The sequence below is a fragment of the Platalea leucorodia genome (assembly GCF_965183815.1).
Source record: "Platalea leucorodia genome assembly, chromosome: 9".
In the NCBI taxonomy this organism is placed as follows: domain Eukaryota; kingdom Metazoa; phylum Chordata; class Aves; order Pelecaniformes; family Threskiornithidae; genus Platalea; species Platalea leucorodia.
The window spans coordinates 20,459,140-20,476,530 of NC_138831.1; the positions used below are offsets into that span (position 1 = coordinate 20,459,140).

Below are 17,391 nucleotides of genomic sequence, written 5' to 3' on the forward strand. Positions count from 1 at the left end.
GTCATACACACAAAGGGGAGGAGGAAGTGAATGTTACTAAGCAGAACTTTCAATAAACCTTCAAACCTCCAGAACAAGCTATTTGCTCCTCTCTTACTCTTACCTATAGGTTTATAATCAGTTGCATTAAATGTCCTGAAAGAAGAGCCAAAGGGACTTCTCATTCTCTCCTCCAGAAGGTCATCTTCATCATCTGCCTGCAACATAGCTGATACAAGGAAAGATTATTCCACAAATCCACCTTCCATTCATCACTATCATTAATCAACTTAAGATCAAATCAGACTCTGACATGAATTTTCTTTTTATTTAATAGCTTGGCAAGACCCGTTTAATATCTACTCTTCCAGAGCTGCCTTTATTAATACTGCAGATCATTGAAACTTAATACAGAGGACAAAATTATTTTCTCAAGCATCATCAGATCTGCTGTTACACACGTTTCCTTTTTCAGTAGGTTGATTTTTAATCTCACAAATGGCGTTGTGGTATTGCTGATGTTACAGAAAACTGCCTTTGTCAGCAATACATGTAGCACAAACTTGCTGAAAAAATTCCAGTTCACACGTGCTAGTAAGGCCTCGAGTTAGACAGATTCTGAAGCTTCCAATTTCACTGAACAAGCATCTACTTATCTCAAACCTGAGGTGACCAAGGAGAGTAATATAAGACTGAGAAGACCTACCTCCATACATAACTGTGCCAGTATAATTGAAGACCACACGACACTGATCCAGTGCAGGTACTGTGTGTAACAAATGGAAAGTTCGGAGGTCCCACTGAAAAAATACAGGCTAAGGAGCAACAAACAATTGAAAATTTTACTTCCTTTTCAACACAGTGGCAAAAAACTGATTAATTGCGTTCAAGAAACCTCACTGCCACCCTCTTGCAAACATGACAGAACTGGAGTTGGATTCCAGCACCACAATCCCTTCTATGTGTTGAAAATGAAAAAGCTCTTACACAAAATGTCATTCCCAGTCATGAGAGGTTACTGCAGTAGCTTCAAGGTTGATCTTAGTAAGGGATGGGAAGAGAGCAGAGGTACGACAGAGTATATTAGAAAAGAAAATCTCTCTTGCTCTCTCTCTGTGTTAAGTATTTCCTCTAGGCCATATCAGAGGCAGGATCTAGATTTAAATTAGCTAGCTGTCTGACAGTCCCTACTTACTTGATTCACAGACAAAAACTGTTGTTACCATACATAACCTGTAACACAGCAGAGCATTAATACAACTCCTGCAAACAGCTACTTGTTTATCAATACAAATTCTGTAGGTCCCAGCACATCAGTTACCACAGTGGCCAAAGGATACAATTTCTGTGTTGACTATGACCTCTAGCCCATTGGGATGGAAAACACCACTGATAGTCATGTTGAATTTGTCAAACTTGTGGATGGCTTGTGCCGATCTGACATCCCAGAGGACACCATCATTTAGGACAAGGTCATCAGTGGGGTTAAAGGTGGCACAGTTCTTCTTGTAGTTGTTGGCAAGATCTGGGTTAAACAGAGTCAATAGCTTGTTGCCAGTCTGAATATCATAGATCTTTTAGATTAAAAAGAAAAAGAAAGATTAGTCAAAATTTGTAATATACCTGTGCCTAAGATCACCCTATGTTCCCCCTTCTAGATTGTTTACAGAATCACCCCAGTTCCCATTTTGTTTTTTCATTTCCAGTGAGAGCATTCCAAAGATAACCCTTCCTGCCAGTCCTTTAATAGTTTTTCACAGCTGGAACTAAGTCTCAAAACACATTTTGGCCAGTACTTAGCTTACTGCAGGTTCACTGATATATTTCAATACAATCAGGATTAGTTCCAAAGAAACTAACCCCCTTATGAAAAGTGAGCTGGGAAGCTGCAGTCGCAAGGTACCACTTGGCCAGAAAGTGTTTCAGAAATGGAACTGCTTTCAGAGCAGATGGTATTTACAAACATAAAAACTCCAAAGAACACAGTGAGGGAGAAAAAAACCCAGAAACTATAGAAAACAAGTTAAAATTCCTGGCAGTTACACAGAACGGCAGCTTTCTGAGCTTTGCCCCAACAAACTTTTGGAAGATAAAAAGGGCTTTAACTAGTACGAAGGTTTTATGACTATATTCTCAGATAAATTTGATCTGTAACATCCCTCAGAGCCTAGCTCTCGTTCAAACTTACAGAGAAGAAAAAATTCTCTAGAACTGGAAAACAAATCTGTTTACCAGATAAACACAGTACACAAACTGATCTGACTTCCAGATAAATCCAAGTTAAAAACTGGGCAGGAATGGATAGTTTGCTTAAACAAATGAAGATCAATAAGTAAAATCATAAATAATTTGAATAAGTTATGTTTCATGACAATTTTTTATGCAAATACTCTTTCAAAAGAGACAGTGCCTATAATAAATGCAAATTAGCACTGAGAAGAAGCAGAAGCACTCCGAAGCCTGCGTCTGCCAAATTTGCAGGTATTCACACAAAACACTACAACAGCATTCTCTGAAAATATATTGGTAAAATTAAATTACCCAAAAGCAAGCTGCAAATTTGGAGAGGCAAAAGGAGGACACTTTTAAGAAGTACACTTTTAATAGGCCATTTCCCACAGCTGTTGACTGAGCTACTGTTAACAGTGGAACTTTTATTATTATTATTACTATTACTGAAAAATAAGGCAAAGGAGGCAACTTTGGGGCAGGGGAGAAAGTCCTGCACGATCTCTCTCAAGTGAGCAAAACAAAGCAGATTCTACAATTGCCCAGAATACTAACCACAGAGGCAACACATTGCACCCTGCTTGTGCTACAGTTGGTTTGGAACGCTCAAGTTTATACCTTTAGACAAAGGGAGAAGTTACTTGACACTTTCAGAGCTTTCCTCTAAAGCTTCTTAGTTCATCAGTTACACAGAGCATCATAGCACCCAGATCTGTTAATAAACGTCCTGTGAAGAATAATATCCTTATCACAGCTTCACAACCATGACCTTTACTGGTACTTACATGGGCAATGTCTCCTTTTGTGCCAATGACCCTATCCTGAGAGTGCTTGCTGAACTCCACGTAGTGGTCATCAGGGAAGGAATGCCTGTAGACAGAGTCAGCAAAGAAGTCAAGGAACTGCAGATTCAAACTGCCTGCGTGAACCAAACACTACCCCAACACCTCCAGCAGAGGTTTCAACAATACAGAAAGCTAAAAATGTAGAAAAGACTTTGCCACTGACCATGGCATACTACAATGCTAAAATGCTCCACTGATATTTGCAGGGAACTATCTGTTACACAGCTTTTACAGCAGACCAGTGAAAAAAAACACAAGCAACAAATTCACAGACTTGTCATCAAATTACCACTGCAACAGGGTCTGCCATAAACATAACAGTATTTAGAGGAGTGAGCAATGAATGGCATCATGAATGTTCAAACGCACATGCAGGCCTGAGGCATGTTAAACTTTTTATCTGAACAATGCCCTCTAGCTGACCTAAAACAGGTCACACCAAAACTGCTGCTTACAACTAAGGTAGACAACAGTCAAACCTTTTAAAAATGAAGAGCCTTCCACTCATTTTTTTATGGGAAGGAACAATTGTAAATACTGAAATCAATTTTAAATAGCTTTACCCAGGTCTGAAATAGCTTATATCCAGGTCTGAAAATTTCACCATGCAAATCACCATGCTAGTAAAATTCTGTAACTGGCTACAGAAAGACTGTCAAGGTAATTTACAAACATGAGAATAAAAATACAAACATATTTCTTTGTCTTCAGGGACAACACTGATTTTACTGATCTATCTTGCATTAAATAGGACTTTAGGTAGTTAAAAGTTAGCAAAGCTGTCTGTATCCAACAAAACAGGGAAGATACTAAACATAAGAAAGGGAGCACATTTTAATTTTTCACAAGAGACACTGCAAGAGCTGTGCTGTACTGTTCTTTCATAGGGTTTGTTCTTGGGATTTCTCCTATATTGAATGGTTCTTCTAACTGCAACATACCCCACAGCTGGATCAGAGGATACCTACTTCATATCAAAGACAGACTTCATTCCCCACAATGCAGACAGAGGTTGGCTCCACGTAGCAGATGTCAGCAATAAAGATCCATCCTGTATTTCCAGATGGGAGTGGAGGAGGAGGGAGGAAGGGAAAAGAATACCACTTTAACTTACACTTACAAGCTGACTTTAGGAACAAGAATTTACTAAACTACTCCTATGGGGATAAAGGGTAGGTATCTAATACCATGTATAATATAAAGAGCCCTCAGCAGAAGAAGAAAAATGTTACACATAACAATGGGAACGATCTATGATGTTAATAGCAGATAAAATCAGGATAATCCATGCCTGAACTTTAATGCCCTGTGAGTGGAGTTCATTCTGCTTATAAATCAGTTACCTTTTATTTATTTCTAGAAAAGATCTTTCTCCAACAAAGGGAGGTTATATAAACTCTGATATCTTATCTCACATTTATGTTAAATACATAGTCAGTTTAAGCATTTTTCCACCTCCAGACATACATATTCATTACTGATGAAGGCACACAGCCACCATGCATCTTCTCTATTATCTTGGAAAGAAAAAAATAATTGTAGAACTCAAAGAGAGGGAGTATGTAACTATTACAAGTACTTTAATGACAGGCATTGCAGGCCAGCCAGTAGGCGCATCTTAGATGCACATATCCAGATGGGCCCAAAACATACGAGGGCTTAGGCTGTGAGAACTTCTAAAACTCAGAACAGGTCTTCGATTACTTACCCTAGATGGCTCAAGGTGCGTGATGGCAGAGTTATGGCAGTTGTAACTGGCCTCTTCCTGTCCACTGAATACGTTATAGAGTTTCAGCTGCCCTGTGCAAGTACCCAGCATTAAGAATCGTTCTCTGGCAGAAAACGCGCAACAGGTAAAGCCACTCTCATCCTCATTTGCTTCCCTGAACACAGAAATTGGACGGAACCTAGAGAAGGTAGAAATACAAGGGTCACCCGAAAGAGAGAAGAAAAGCAAAACTGAAATGCTGTGTGATGATATTAAATCCAGTCCTTAAAAGTCATGTAGGTACAAGTTATAGCTTTCTTCTAGGACAAGCTAAGTATCAATTGTAAGACTAGCACTCAAGTGAGTATGTTACAACAGTTTTTGCAACATTTCAGGGTTTGTTTTGCACTATTAAGTACTTCTGTTAAAGCACACCATTAAGTTGAAGCACCTGGAGTCCGTCTTCAAAGTTGGATTGATGGAAAACCTGTAATGCCATCACCTGGATAAGTACAGACAGCTAGTAAAAAATTTTCTAACAGTTCTGAAACACTCAACACAAGAAAGCATGGCACATCAGCCAAATAACCTCCTGTCATCATAATTTCCCAAAGTGATACTGGTTTCACTGTGAAGATGCTTTCATCTATGCATCATCTTTATTTCTATAAACTTTACATCATCTTCCAATTTAATCTCACCAAAGACAGTCCACTTAAAAAGGCTATCAACTTCTGGTGCTGCAGATTCAGCCACAAGAGCAAAATAAGGATTCCGCTGTTCTGCATCTGTCAGCCAACCATCCTCAAGGCTATGATACAGTCTCATGTAAAACTGGCGTTACATACTTACCTTCCAAAGGAGAACAAAGACCTATAAGCTTCAGTAGTCAATGTTGCTAATGAATTAACATAGTACTGAAAATAAAGCGTGCTTTACGTACTAAGGGTCAGTACTAAGGACAAGAGAAATGCAACAACTTCTAAAAATGCCTTTCAAGGCTCTCCCACTTGTCACTGTTGAATTAAAACACTTTTCTCTCCAAGGATACTCCACTGTGGGACTGCACAGCCTGAATCCAGGTAAGGCTCTTTGGCACAGGGTACATCCTGAGAGGGATCAAGAAACATTTTTCTTCCTTACCTGCTAAATATTAGGTGTCTATCAAAGCAGCCACCATCCACCCCTCCATACTTCGGAAAGGCTGCCCTGCGGGTCAGCCGTGAGGTAAAGTTAGTTGGCGCTTGGCGCCTCTGTTTTGGCTCAGGACACTGGTGGGGAGTAAAGAGAGAGAAAGGGGGACAGGTGGCAACAGGGTTCTTGCAGCGGGCATGCTGCTCCCTAAGGTACTCTGTGATTATACTGTCCAGCGTGGGTGGGGAAGGAAGGTGTCTGTCCAGCTGCTTTTTGATAGCTGGGCTCTGGCTGTAGGCGCCATGGTCCGATTTTTGTCGCAACACTCTGATTTTTCTGCCGTTGCAGGGAGACGGCCTCTCCCTGACAAAGCTAATCCTGCCAATCAGAGGAGAGTTGCTGGCATAAGAAGGGCCTGGAAGGGCAAGTGGGCCTTGGGATGCAGATGGCCTTGCCTGAGCATGGACAGAGGTGGCAGTGGAACCTACAGAAGTGTGGCTACTCAAACGAGCTGAGATGCCATTAGCTATGCGAGGCGTGCGAGGCAGGGTCACAGGAGAGGCAGCAGCCGCAACAGGGGTGAAGGCAGATGAATGAGATGCTGCAGTCATGGGTAGGTCAGCCTCTTTAGTAAGGACAGATGCGGTTTCTCCTAGGCCCTTAGAGATGAGATGGTTCCGAATCAGGAGCAGCAGCTCCTTCTCAGGAAATGTGATCCTTGACTGGGCCACCACATCCGCTTTCTGCAACCGAGCCAGAGAGACATCTGTGCCAATCAGCAATGGCTTCCCCGAGACACGCTCTATCAGCTCAGCAGCATATTTGCAGAACTTCACGTGCTCGCTGCGCTTGTCCTGAAGCACTGGCTCTTTCATCAGCTGCTGAATTTGACAGCTGCTGAAGAGGGGGAGCTTGCTGATAATCTGCCGGACAGTACTGCTGCGTGAGAGCCCCACCAAGGCTTTGCAGGCTAATGCTCGGATCTGATCTGCATCTGTGATTGGCATCTTTATAGACAGCAACGACAGCAGCACTTTGATGCCATTGTTGGACTGTACCACATTCCACATCTTAGCTAATGTGTGCTCGCTGCTCTTGGGGGCCTGAGGGAGCTTTCGCCGAGGAGTTCCAGAGATGAATTTGCCAATACTGGAGATCCGATTATCTGGGCCACATACACAATTGATGATGATCTGAAGGGCTGATTTCTGAATTTCAGCGTCATGGATGAAAAATTCACCCTCAGCAACTCCAAGGATGATACTAATACCTAGAGAGGGAAAGAAATAATTTCTTTAGTATTCTAAAATGTATCTTACACAGTTCAACAGACAAGTAAAGAGTTTTCAGCAAATTTGAGGAAAATAGGTAATTCTCTTCATTCTGGGAACTCCCGAGTTCTGCTAACTACCGTAAGACATACTCTTCTACCTCCCTGGCAAAACGTTTTCCTACACTGATGCTCCTCCACTTCATCATCAAAAAGTATGGAGTCAAACAATCTTTCAGAGAAGGTGATCGGGCATGGCCCAGGAACACAAAATCTGAGATACCTGGCACAGGGAAAGATGCACAGGTATGCCTCCGATTCTTACTGCAGAAAGCAACTCTCTTGTATAAATACTAACAAAGTGGAAAGAGAGAGGAAGGGGACTGTGCTATGAACGGGGGGGGGGGGGGGGGGGGGGGGAAATCATATCACAGCTTCCAAAAGGAGTCGGGCAAAAATGAAACTCTGGGTTTCGTTTCCCACCCCCCGAGACAGTTCCTGTTAGTTTCATGTCCACTTCAGAAGATCAAAACCCTCATTCAAGAAAGAATGAAGTGTTTTGTCTAGAGAAAGGTTTTGTGCAAAAGAAATTGTCTTTTGCCTATATCTAGTACTCTGCCCACCTTTTATTTTTTCTTTTCTTAAAAAAAGTCATGCCCCGTTTAATGCATAAGCCTTAGATCTGATCCAGGCACATCTCGTTCATTTGTATACTGAATCTGCACGTAGCCAGTTAGAGCACAACTCAAATAAATAGCAATAATTGTTCCTCTCCCATATTCTCAAATATATCCCCAGGAGACCTAAATTTCTGAGAAGTTGAAGGAACCTAATAGTCCCCTTAGAAAAGCAGATGTGCCTCCATCTGTATTTAATGAGCTCTTGAAAACAAGCGCAAGTCAAAGACCATGCCTTCAAATTTGTAAACCAACCACAGTGCTAATCATGACACAACTTTAACTACAGTCTACTCTCCCATTTATTTGCATCCCTGACAATAACTCTGAACACATGAATTATTTTAACCCCTGTCTCACCATAGGTGAGAAACAGCCAACTGAAAAACCATGTAGCAGAAGACAATTGATAAGTGTGTAAGTCATCAGGACCATATTCAGCTTACCCACAGTGGAAACAGTAGATCCAGCTTCATCTAACACATCCACAGGTTCTGCCAGCTGCAACTGGATTTTAGGAACCACAGTGAGGATGGCTAGTACATCCAAAGCGTATCGTACTGTGTCATTCCTGGAAGACAACAACAGAAGAGCTTCTTAGAGGTGTACATACAGAGTTGTTTCAATAACATAAAATAGTATTCAATCTACTCTGCTCCAACAAATAGGAGTAAGTCAGTCACATCTGATGTATTTAATGGTGCCTTTTGATTTTAGAATGTTTCACTCTTACAGGGCTGGTCTCCGCAGAAGACAGTGTTCGCATGTACACCATTGCCTGCAGTCTGTCAACATTTATCCCACCCTGCCCACAGGCTCCTAAAAGCACTGTAATTTTGTATTTATAAAAACAAGAATGTTAAGACTTATCCACAAAAGCATTCTAAATTAAGCTTCTCAATCTAATCTAACTCTACATCTTAGTTGGGAAACACTGCTGTCTAAAATACTCTGTCACCCGTCAACTAGAAAGGAAGTTTTTCTGAACTGAAGGGAAACTGTTTAGCAGTAAAACAGACAATTGTGATAGGGAAAAAGGCATCAACTCAGGCACCAGTTTAAGAGAGACATAGGTGTGTGGAAGATGAAAAGGGCTGCTAAGCAAGAGGTAGAAGAGCAGAACAGTGCAAGAAAAGCAGGGAAGGCTTGTAAGCCTGTATGGAAAGGTAGGAGTTAAGCCAGCTAGCAATTAGGAAACAGCTGCAGAGAGTAAGAAACAGGAGAACAGAAACTACCCAGGAGAGTGCAACCTGAGAGAGAGAGAACGAGGGAGGCAAGGGATTGCAGAAGCAAAACAGATTTCAAAATTGTTTCAAGTTAAGTTAGGGAAGGAGCTCCTGCAGGCAGCAGAAAAAAGAAAGAGGGAGTCCCGGTGACAAGAATACAGCTGATAACAACTAGCTGTAGCAGTGAGTGACTCACCAGTGAATATATCTCTAGAGAGGACTACAGCTTCAGTCTGGGGAGCAGATGGTCATTAGGATGAACAGAGGCTGGAACTTTGCACCATCCTCCTTTTGAACTGGGGACAGGATCCTAATGGTATCCTGTCAGAGCCTGGTGGCAGCTCCCTTTCTTTTGTAACAGTGAGGATGATGCAGATTTTTTTTTGGGTGGGGAGGCGGAGGGAAGAGGTGCCACAGAAAAATAACAGAATATCATGGTGCCCCAACAGCTTGTCTGTGGCCAAGACAAGGGAGAAACTTAAAAGTGGCATCACAAGGTGAGCCCCTCTACCAACACGTTGAGTTTAACAGCTGGTGGTGTATCATCTAGGGACATGAACCTGAGCAATGCATAGTAACAACCTTCAGTCTTTTTACTCTCTCAAATGCTGGCTTATTGCATATTCACACAACTCCTTTGCACAGTTATATCTGCTCAGTAAACTTCAAATACCAACAAATCAACAGTGATACGCAGTGTCCTCTCTCTCAAGTCAGCTAAACTTACTACATCCAAACAAATATTCCAACTCTTTCCAGGATTAAGATACATCTTGATTTTAACCTCTACTTTGAAGGTTTTCTAGCCTTTCTCCAACAAAAAGATAAACACATTTTTAAACAGGTAGAAAGTGGCACAGAATTGTGATTAAGCTCTACTATGATGCCGATTTCTCTGAAATCAAAGGCCTGACACATTTTGGCTCTTCAGAAATCTCATTACATCCCTCTCTCTACCTCAAGATTTTAGTCCTGCTTTCCACAGTGTTAACTTTCATAAGCACTGTGCGGCCCCAGCACAAGCCCTAAGACCACTAACCAGTATGCGATTGTTTTAAATGTTTCTACCTCTCTATCAGACAGGTAGAAAATCTAGAAATGTAACGTCCTGCCCAAGAGTCACAACTTACTGCACTAAAATACAGTACTACAGCAAGCAGCTCACCTTGCATAGTATGTCTTCCAGTTGCATGCTATTGAAATGAGCTGAAGCATGAGTTGGACACAAGACAATTTGAGAAAAACCTCTGCTGGCTCCCAGTAGAGCTGTGCTGGACCATACTCAATCAGGAACTCCATCATCTCTACAATCTGCTCATGAGTATACGAACAGGCCTGCGAGGAAGTGAGTTGGAAGCATTAAAAAGATCACAAACTTGGACATTAAGTCCCCCACTGCTGGGATTTAACTGAAAACTGCATCCACAAAGATTAGACTACCACTGTTCCTTGCAGATAAAGTATTTACTTTCTGTTTTATTCCTCAAATATAAAAATATACAGCAATTGTCACTATAATATACAATAATAAGCTTAAGAATAATATCCTTTAAGTTTCTTTGCAGTCCTAGAAGGCTTAGGCCAATTTAAGAAAAAAGTTACATTAAATTCAAATTCTGCTCTGCTTTTAAGCTACTAATCTAGTAGTTACTAGACCATCATTCAAAATAAATTTATGCTAAAGTATTAAAAAAGATTGCAAAAAAATATTCAATTACAGTTTCTAAGTTCTGACTACAAAACATAAAGAAAAAAGGAAATTCCTAACATAATTGCTTTTCAATTTTTTTTTAAATTACACAAGGCAGCAACAGCTTATACACATTTCTCTAGTTACTGAAAGTGATTTTTCCAGAAGAAAAAAATCCCATGTTTTCTTATTTCAGCTCTTCTAGAAAACCATCATAAATTAATCCAGAAACCACAGATGAATGTGCTCCCTCAAAACAAGCAGCCATATAAAACTCAGTTTTATAAAAAACAAAAAAAAATTAAAAATCACTTTGCAGGGAGAAAGTAGTAAACTTAAGTTTTTCAGAGATGGAAGGGTAAACACAGGAGATGAGCAGGAACCTTAATCAAATGTAGTTCAGATGAACCTCAAAGGCTCTTCTGTATTTTTCTATTGCAGCATCATTCCACAAGGCAGGAAAAAAAGTACAAATAAAAAAATCCCTATAAACTGCACACTGCCTAGTTATTCCACTGGCTTCAAAGGACATCCGCATATTACTGCAGCTTGGGTTTGCTTGCAAAATGCAACAACCGTGTTAAATGCTTGCAACATGCTGCTCACCTTGTAGGGGGGCTGTGGATGGACCAGAATGCCACCTTCAGTGCGCTGGAGTGACTGCTTCACCTGTTCAAGTTTGATAGCAAGGTGAGCCTCAAAGTATCTACGTAAGGCCATGCAGGTGTGTTTCCCAGTCTGGCGACTGGCAAAGATCTCATCATCACTCAAGAGGGCTCCTTGGTCTTCCAGGTTTAAGATTTCAAGCGTGCTTATCTTCAGAAAGAGGTTGGGTAGGGAAAAAACAGTTTCATCAGTTCACTCTTCAAAGGAAAAAAAAAAAAGCACCTACAATTCTCAGCTGCACTTGTACTAAACTCAAACAAACTTACTTTGCTATACAAGACATACAAGCACACTCTCTGAGAGCTGACGAAAGCTGTCTGAAGAGAAGAGGCTATCTGCATGGATAAATACTTAAGTCTAAAAAGAACCATTTCCCCTCCTTCACTATCTATGAAGAAAGAAATCCAGAAGTTACATCAATGTAGATCTGGAGGCAATGTTGTGCCTAATACTATTATGCATTCTATTACACAACACACAGTGTGCTTACACCCTGCAGGGCTGATGTCCCTGAGCTAGTACCAACCCAAGCCATTAGGACTGCACAGCAATACCATGCAGACATACCAGCTTTTGTACAGGAACAGCATCAATTGTGCTCATAAGGTACTGCGATTACCACAGCACACACACAGCTGTACCTCTTCTGGAACAAGGCTGGATGTATCTGCATCCAAAAGGGTGCATGGCAATACCACACGTGTGGAACAGCAAGAAAAGTTTTAATTACTGGTAAGTGACCACTGTGTAAATGCTGCTTAATCCAAGAGTTGCATCAAAAAGCTCTCAAAAGGTAGCAAGTCTCTGGACAATTATCATAATAATAAGAATAAATATGAAGGGATCCACATCTGCTGCTTAGAAAACTCACCCCACCTCTCCATCTCTTGGGAATTTAGGAGGAAGGAAACCCAACAAACAACAACAACAACAACAACAGAACAGAATTCTCCACAGTTGCATTGTAAAGGGTGCAAAACCTGACATTAAAACCCTGTTCACCACATAAAAATACAAGCCTTACCAGGTTAACCAGACGTCGAAGGCCATCATGCCTGTCAAAGAGCTCCAGAACAGCACGGAAGGAGAAGCAAATGGAGAAGAACATGGTAGCATGGCAGCAGCCTGAGGCATGGGAGCACTCCATTAGCCATAAGGTGTAATTTACCACATCTGAAAGCACGTTATGGGGGTGCATGCACACCTAGAAAGCAAAAGAACAGTCTTGAGAAGGACTTCAAATAGATTGCTGAAGAGAATTTGTCCAAGGAGAATGAGGGTTCTTTGAGACACAAACAGACAGAGGATAAATATCAGTTACTCCCAGCTTGACTTGGGACATCTGAGACATGAAATAAAAAGTCCCATTTCCAGACCAGTAAAAGAACGCCCCAGTGAGACTAATGAAGGCCATGATGTGGCAACGTCGAACTAGCAATTGGTCCATTCCCAGACCTAGACACAATAAATACAGCAGTCTTAATGTAGTATAATTCCAGAGAGTCCTTCTCCATGCCACTTCAAGCTATCCAAAGAATGCTTCGCTAGAGGCAGAGAAGGAAGAAAAGTTTCCACTGAAGAAACAAAAATTCTTCTCAGTGTAAGAGTATCATATGCTAGGTTGAAGTTCTAGCAAACTCTGGTAGCACTGAACTCTAGGGGAATTGGAAGGATCATCAAATGCAAATCTAGAGCTCGACTTTCTCTGGAAATAGACAACTGAGCTGGTCTTTTTCTTTTCTCAGACCCTGCCTCCGAGATGTGCAGACCATGTGCTCAGAGCTGCACTTTTGCACACATTTGTTAGCTTCTAATGATGAAGAACTTCGAACCCTCTGCCAGGGTCAGCGCTAAGAGGAGCAGCACAGGGAGCTAAAGCACTAGCACCAGCTGCTATATGCCAAGTTAGCAGATTTTTTCGTATCTTCTCTGTTGGACATACTCAGAGAATACAGTGCTACCAGCTCCAGCCTTGCTTCCACCCCAAGACCTGAGGCTTGGCATGGACTAAGTGACAAAGGACTGCCCCTTGAAACTGGCTTCCTCTGAAATCCAAAGACAAGAGAGGAATGTACCACAGAAACCTGCTCTACCTGGTATCTGTACATATTGAGGATAACATCTGGCACATGAGACAATGTCACTACAAAACAGTTGCATGGTTTTATGACATGGCCTGAGGATGTCAAGCAGAAGGAAACCTCATGCAGCACCCTGTCACGGCTTTTGGTTTTCCTTTTGAACAACCATGCAAGCAGCAAGTGGAATCAGTGGGAAAAAACAAAGGAAAAAAAGGGAGTTTTCTCATGACAAAGTTCAGAGAAACACCAAAGCAGGTCATATGCAGCCAGGGTCCATCTTTCTGACATAATGGGCAAAAAGAAGCAGAAGGAACATTATGCCATTTCACCTTTCTTGCCCTCATAACGGAGAGGTGATACAGGGCACAGACAGCCCTGATCAACTGTGATTACCAAAGGGTTTTTGAACTCGCTCATACAAATGCCAGCAGAACACAAGTGCCAGCAGAATCCATACAGATACAGCTTTAAACAACCACTACCATTCCAGCCTCTACGTGCTCAGGAGTGTTAAGCGTGTTAAATCACAACACACATTCAGACAGCATCAAAAGCTAGGAAAGAATAAGCAGAAATGTACAGTTACTAGTTTAACTGCTTCCATTTTCAGCTTAAAAAAAATTACTAGACAATGCCAGGGACAAGCCAGGAATCAAAAGCCACCACTCAAAGCAGAGCAGAGTTGGAAGGCTTAAGGTTACAACTTTGCAGCTGCTTTGAATGAATCTTAGAGCAGGATGCTCCCATATGCCAGTACGAATGCTCACAAGCTGAAAGTTCTCCTTTTTTTCTTGAGTAGTAGCAACTTTAGAATAAACAGGATCAGTTCCCAGATCTGGCTCAGCACACACATGCTGCTGCCAGTACAAAAAATAAAAAAGGAAATAGAATCACTGTTTAAAGTACCTGGGAAACTGAAGCTTGAGGGTGGACTGCCATATCAACCTGTCTGAAGGGATGCTTGCTGGAGGAACACTACTGAGCTGAGAGGAGGATTTAAGAATTTTTTTCTATGTTAAAATATGAGGTGAGGAACTTTACCTTCATTATCAGCTGTTTTAATATTTATAAGCTCAGACCACAGAGAACCCTTAGCACCATTTAATTTGATTTTCTGCACAGTGCAGACCAGACCTGCATTAGTCTTCTACTGCACTCACACCACCACAGAAGTTGTGCTGCTGTCTGGAATCTGACTGAGGTACTGTGTAACACTGAAGCTATCCACGCTGGGACTGTGCATGGAAAAACAATCTCAGGTACAGGAGTCCGTTGGAACAGACGGGAAAGGAAAGACAAGTGAGAATGGAGAAGTTTCTCCTTTTTTTTTGAAGGAAAGAGGGAATAATACAATGAAAAGGGTGATAAAAGTATTGAGACAATGCCAACAAGACAGAGGTCTTCAGTTAATTCCCCAGGAACTGAAATCCACACCCTTGAAACAAAACACTCAAATACGCCATTATTTATATACTTCCTATTGCCTCTGCAGATACCAAAGTCTTGTATATAAATTTGCTTTTTAGCTTAGGAGATGTTTATTCACTGTTTGGAACACAGGTAGATACACTACGAAACGACAGGAATCACTGCAGTTATATTAAAAGAATGCCTCTTACCCTCTCCATGGCATCTTGATTGTAAGACAAATAATATAAGCACATGGAAACCCCTGTTGCTGCCATGGAAGGACGAGGAATCTCCAGCAACTTTTGCACTCCTCCATGAGCAACAAACTCCGTTGCAAACTTGTTGTGCAGCAGCAATGATGCCAAATGCTAAGGAAGGATAAAAGCAGATTAGCCCAGAATTCTTCAAACTGTCATCAAGTCCATCCCCTGCCCCATAGAAAAACAGATGGCAGAAAAAACAAGCACTCCGTTCTTTGTTCACCTTATTTCCTCCTCCCATTATGTTTAACTGCAGAATGTAGTATTTATCCCAATGACAAAAGGAAAAAAGGCATTATCACTTTGTTTTACACACCTTTCAAAAGAAATACAAGCAGAGCAACTCAGAAATTATCCAATAGGCCACATTAAGTCTTCCCATTCTTTTCATATTAACATTTTCTATTATCACTAAGAAATATTTAAATTTGCATTCAAACTTTGTATATGCCATATTGCTGGCAAGAAGAATTTTACAAAATTAAGTTTAAAGACTATTGTTAAAACTGAAGTCTGCAGCTGCACTGAAGTTTACTACACTTTATTTTTCTGTATTACCAACACCTAAAGAGGCAAGTAAGAACCATTGTAAACCCCACCCCACTCCCAAATGAGGTAACCTACACCTTTCGTAGGAACACTGTTCCTCGGAAATAAATTCTCAGACAAATGACAATGAAACTGAGGGAAAGATGACACTGGAGGACCAGAGTTACTGTGAAAAAGGGAAAGAACACACAGAAAAATATAACTTGTGCTGCTGCACTGCAGGTTTGGCTTGAATAAACTTTTTTTGTGTGGTTTTGTACCTTGGGGAGGTAACCTAAAGACTACTAACACAAAGCTATTGTATTTCAAATATTAAGCTCAGAGAGATCATGCTGGGGCTTCTGGGAGTACGATGCTTATGCTTCTTGCCGCTCACAAATGTCCCTTAAGAGGACAGGCAGTGGAACAACTCAGGAATGCCATCTAAGGGCAGCAGACACACAAGCACTTGACAGAAAGAGGAATTTTTATCATCTTCAGATAGGCTGATGGCAGATGAAATTAATGGCGCTTCCTGCACAATTAAGACCTTTTTATCCCCTCCCCCCTTTCTTTTTTTCAATACTTGAGAATTATAAAACCAAAACTGCAATGCATTCAAGTTGAGTGAAAGCCAATTCCAATCCCAGGGAATGCTGCAAGATACACAGGCCTAAAGAAGGTCAGCATTTGCCTTTGACACATGCAGCAGACACACATTCAATGCTTTTACAGTGTTTATGTTACATTTTATGCATTATGAAAGTAATTTACCTTAAGAGCTTCAAAAGTAAGCAGCACATCGTTGGTTCGCTTCAAATCGATGTAGTACATCATCAGCTCCCTTGATCCCAGTTGCATAAAGATAGGTAGTAGCTGAGAAAAATGAAAGTGGGAGACTAGCTGAATGTTTCATGGGAAATACAAGGTCTGTTTTGGTTTTTACTCTCTCAAACCCCCAATTTTCCCCTATTGGCAGATACCTGTTATGAGAGGTCAGTGGTAACCAGCTCCATCCATAGGAAGCAATAAAGGTTAACAGACCTCTTGTAATACATCTGCTGACTGCAGCAAGGTGCATGACAGCTGCCACACGGAAATCTTAAGACTCTCCTTCAAGTGCGGCTATGGCAAGTCCACACAGATACCACCCTGGCGATAGGTTCCACTTTCCATCTGTGCAAAGACAACTACCCAACAACTGAACAGAAAAAACAGGAGAGCAGGGCAACAAACCAAAACCCTTTGCATAATTCTTTGTGTAACAGCTTTATAATATTAATTCCTATTTTTATATCCTATTTTTGCTGGCATGTGAAGTGATCCAGTCAGCATGCAGGGTATTAGGGGGATAATGGTTTCTTTGCCTCTCACAGAAGCAAGGCACACATGTGCACACACACATAACGTATATCCAAAGCAAAACTGTGTTGCTTTGTTCTATTTCAAATTAAGTTAAACCACCTAAAAAAAGATTAGACAGAGATAAAGGTGGCCTGCAGACCTATGCTGACTTGAGTTTTATGGGGTTTTTTTAAAAAAAAAAAAAAAAAAGGAAAAAGGAAACACACTTGGGTAAATCTCACACTGCCCAACTACTTTGTCCATGTAAGTAACACAAGCTCTCAAAAGCATCTGCATAACACAGGCACTGCCATTTCTCATCAGAACTACAGCAGAGGTTACAC

At 41.2% G+C, this 17,391-nt stretch overlaps 1 protein-coding gene across 8 annotated transcripts in view; it reads right to left on the minus strand.

The window, feature by feature from the left end:
- DCAF1 (DDB1 and CUL4 associated factor 1) overlaps positions 1 to 17,391 on the minus strand; it is a 53,932-nt gene that overhangs the window by 20,050 nt on the left and 16,491 nt on the right. For 7 of the 8 annotated variants that reach the window (XM_082321137.1, XM_082321138.1, XM_082321139.1 and 4 more), the window contains exons 8-20: positions 16,478 to 16,579; positions 15,125 to 15,283; positions 12,449 to 12,628; positions 11,365 to 11,574; positions 10,234 to 10,403; positions 8,289 to 8,413; positions 5,905 to 7,165; positions 4,762 to 4,960; positions 4,022 to 4,104; positions 2,994 to 3,078; positions 1,320 to 1,553; positions 686 to 779; positions 104 to 208 (exon numbers count right to left, since the gene is read on the minus strand). In XM_082321137.1, the coding sequence (XP_082177263.1) occupies positions 104 to 208; positions 686 to 779; positions 1,320 to 1,553; positions 2,994 to 3,078; positions 4,022 to 4,104; positions 4,762 to 4,960; positions 5,905 to 7,165; positions 8,289 to 8,413; positions 10,234 to 10,403; positions 11,365 to 11,574; positions 12,449 to 12,628; positions 15,125 to 15,283; positions 16,478 to 16,579 (3,007 nt within the window). Of the gene's footprint in view, positions 1 to 103; positions 209 to 685; positions 780 to 1,319; positions 1,554 to 2,993; positions 3,079 to 4,021; positions 4,105 to 4,761; positions 4,961 to 5,904; positions 7,166 to 8,288; positions 8,414 to 10,233; positions 10,404 to 11,364; positions 11,575 to 12,448; positions 12,629 to 15,124; positions 15,284 to 16,477; positions 16,580 to 17,391 lie in introns of those variants that run through there. The other variant, XR_014229158.1, reaches the window with a different exon arrangement.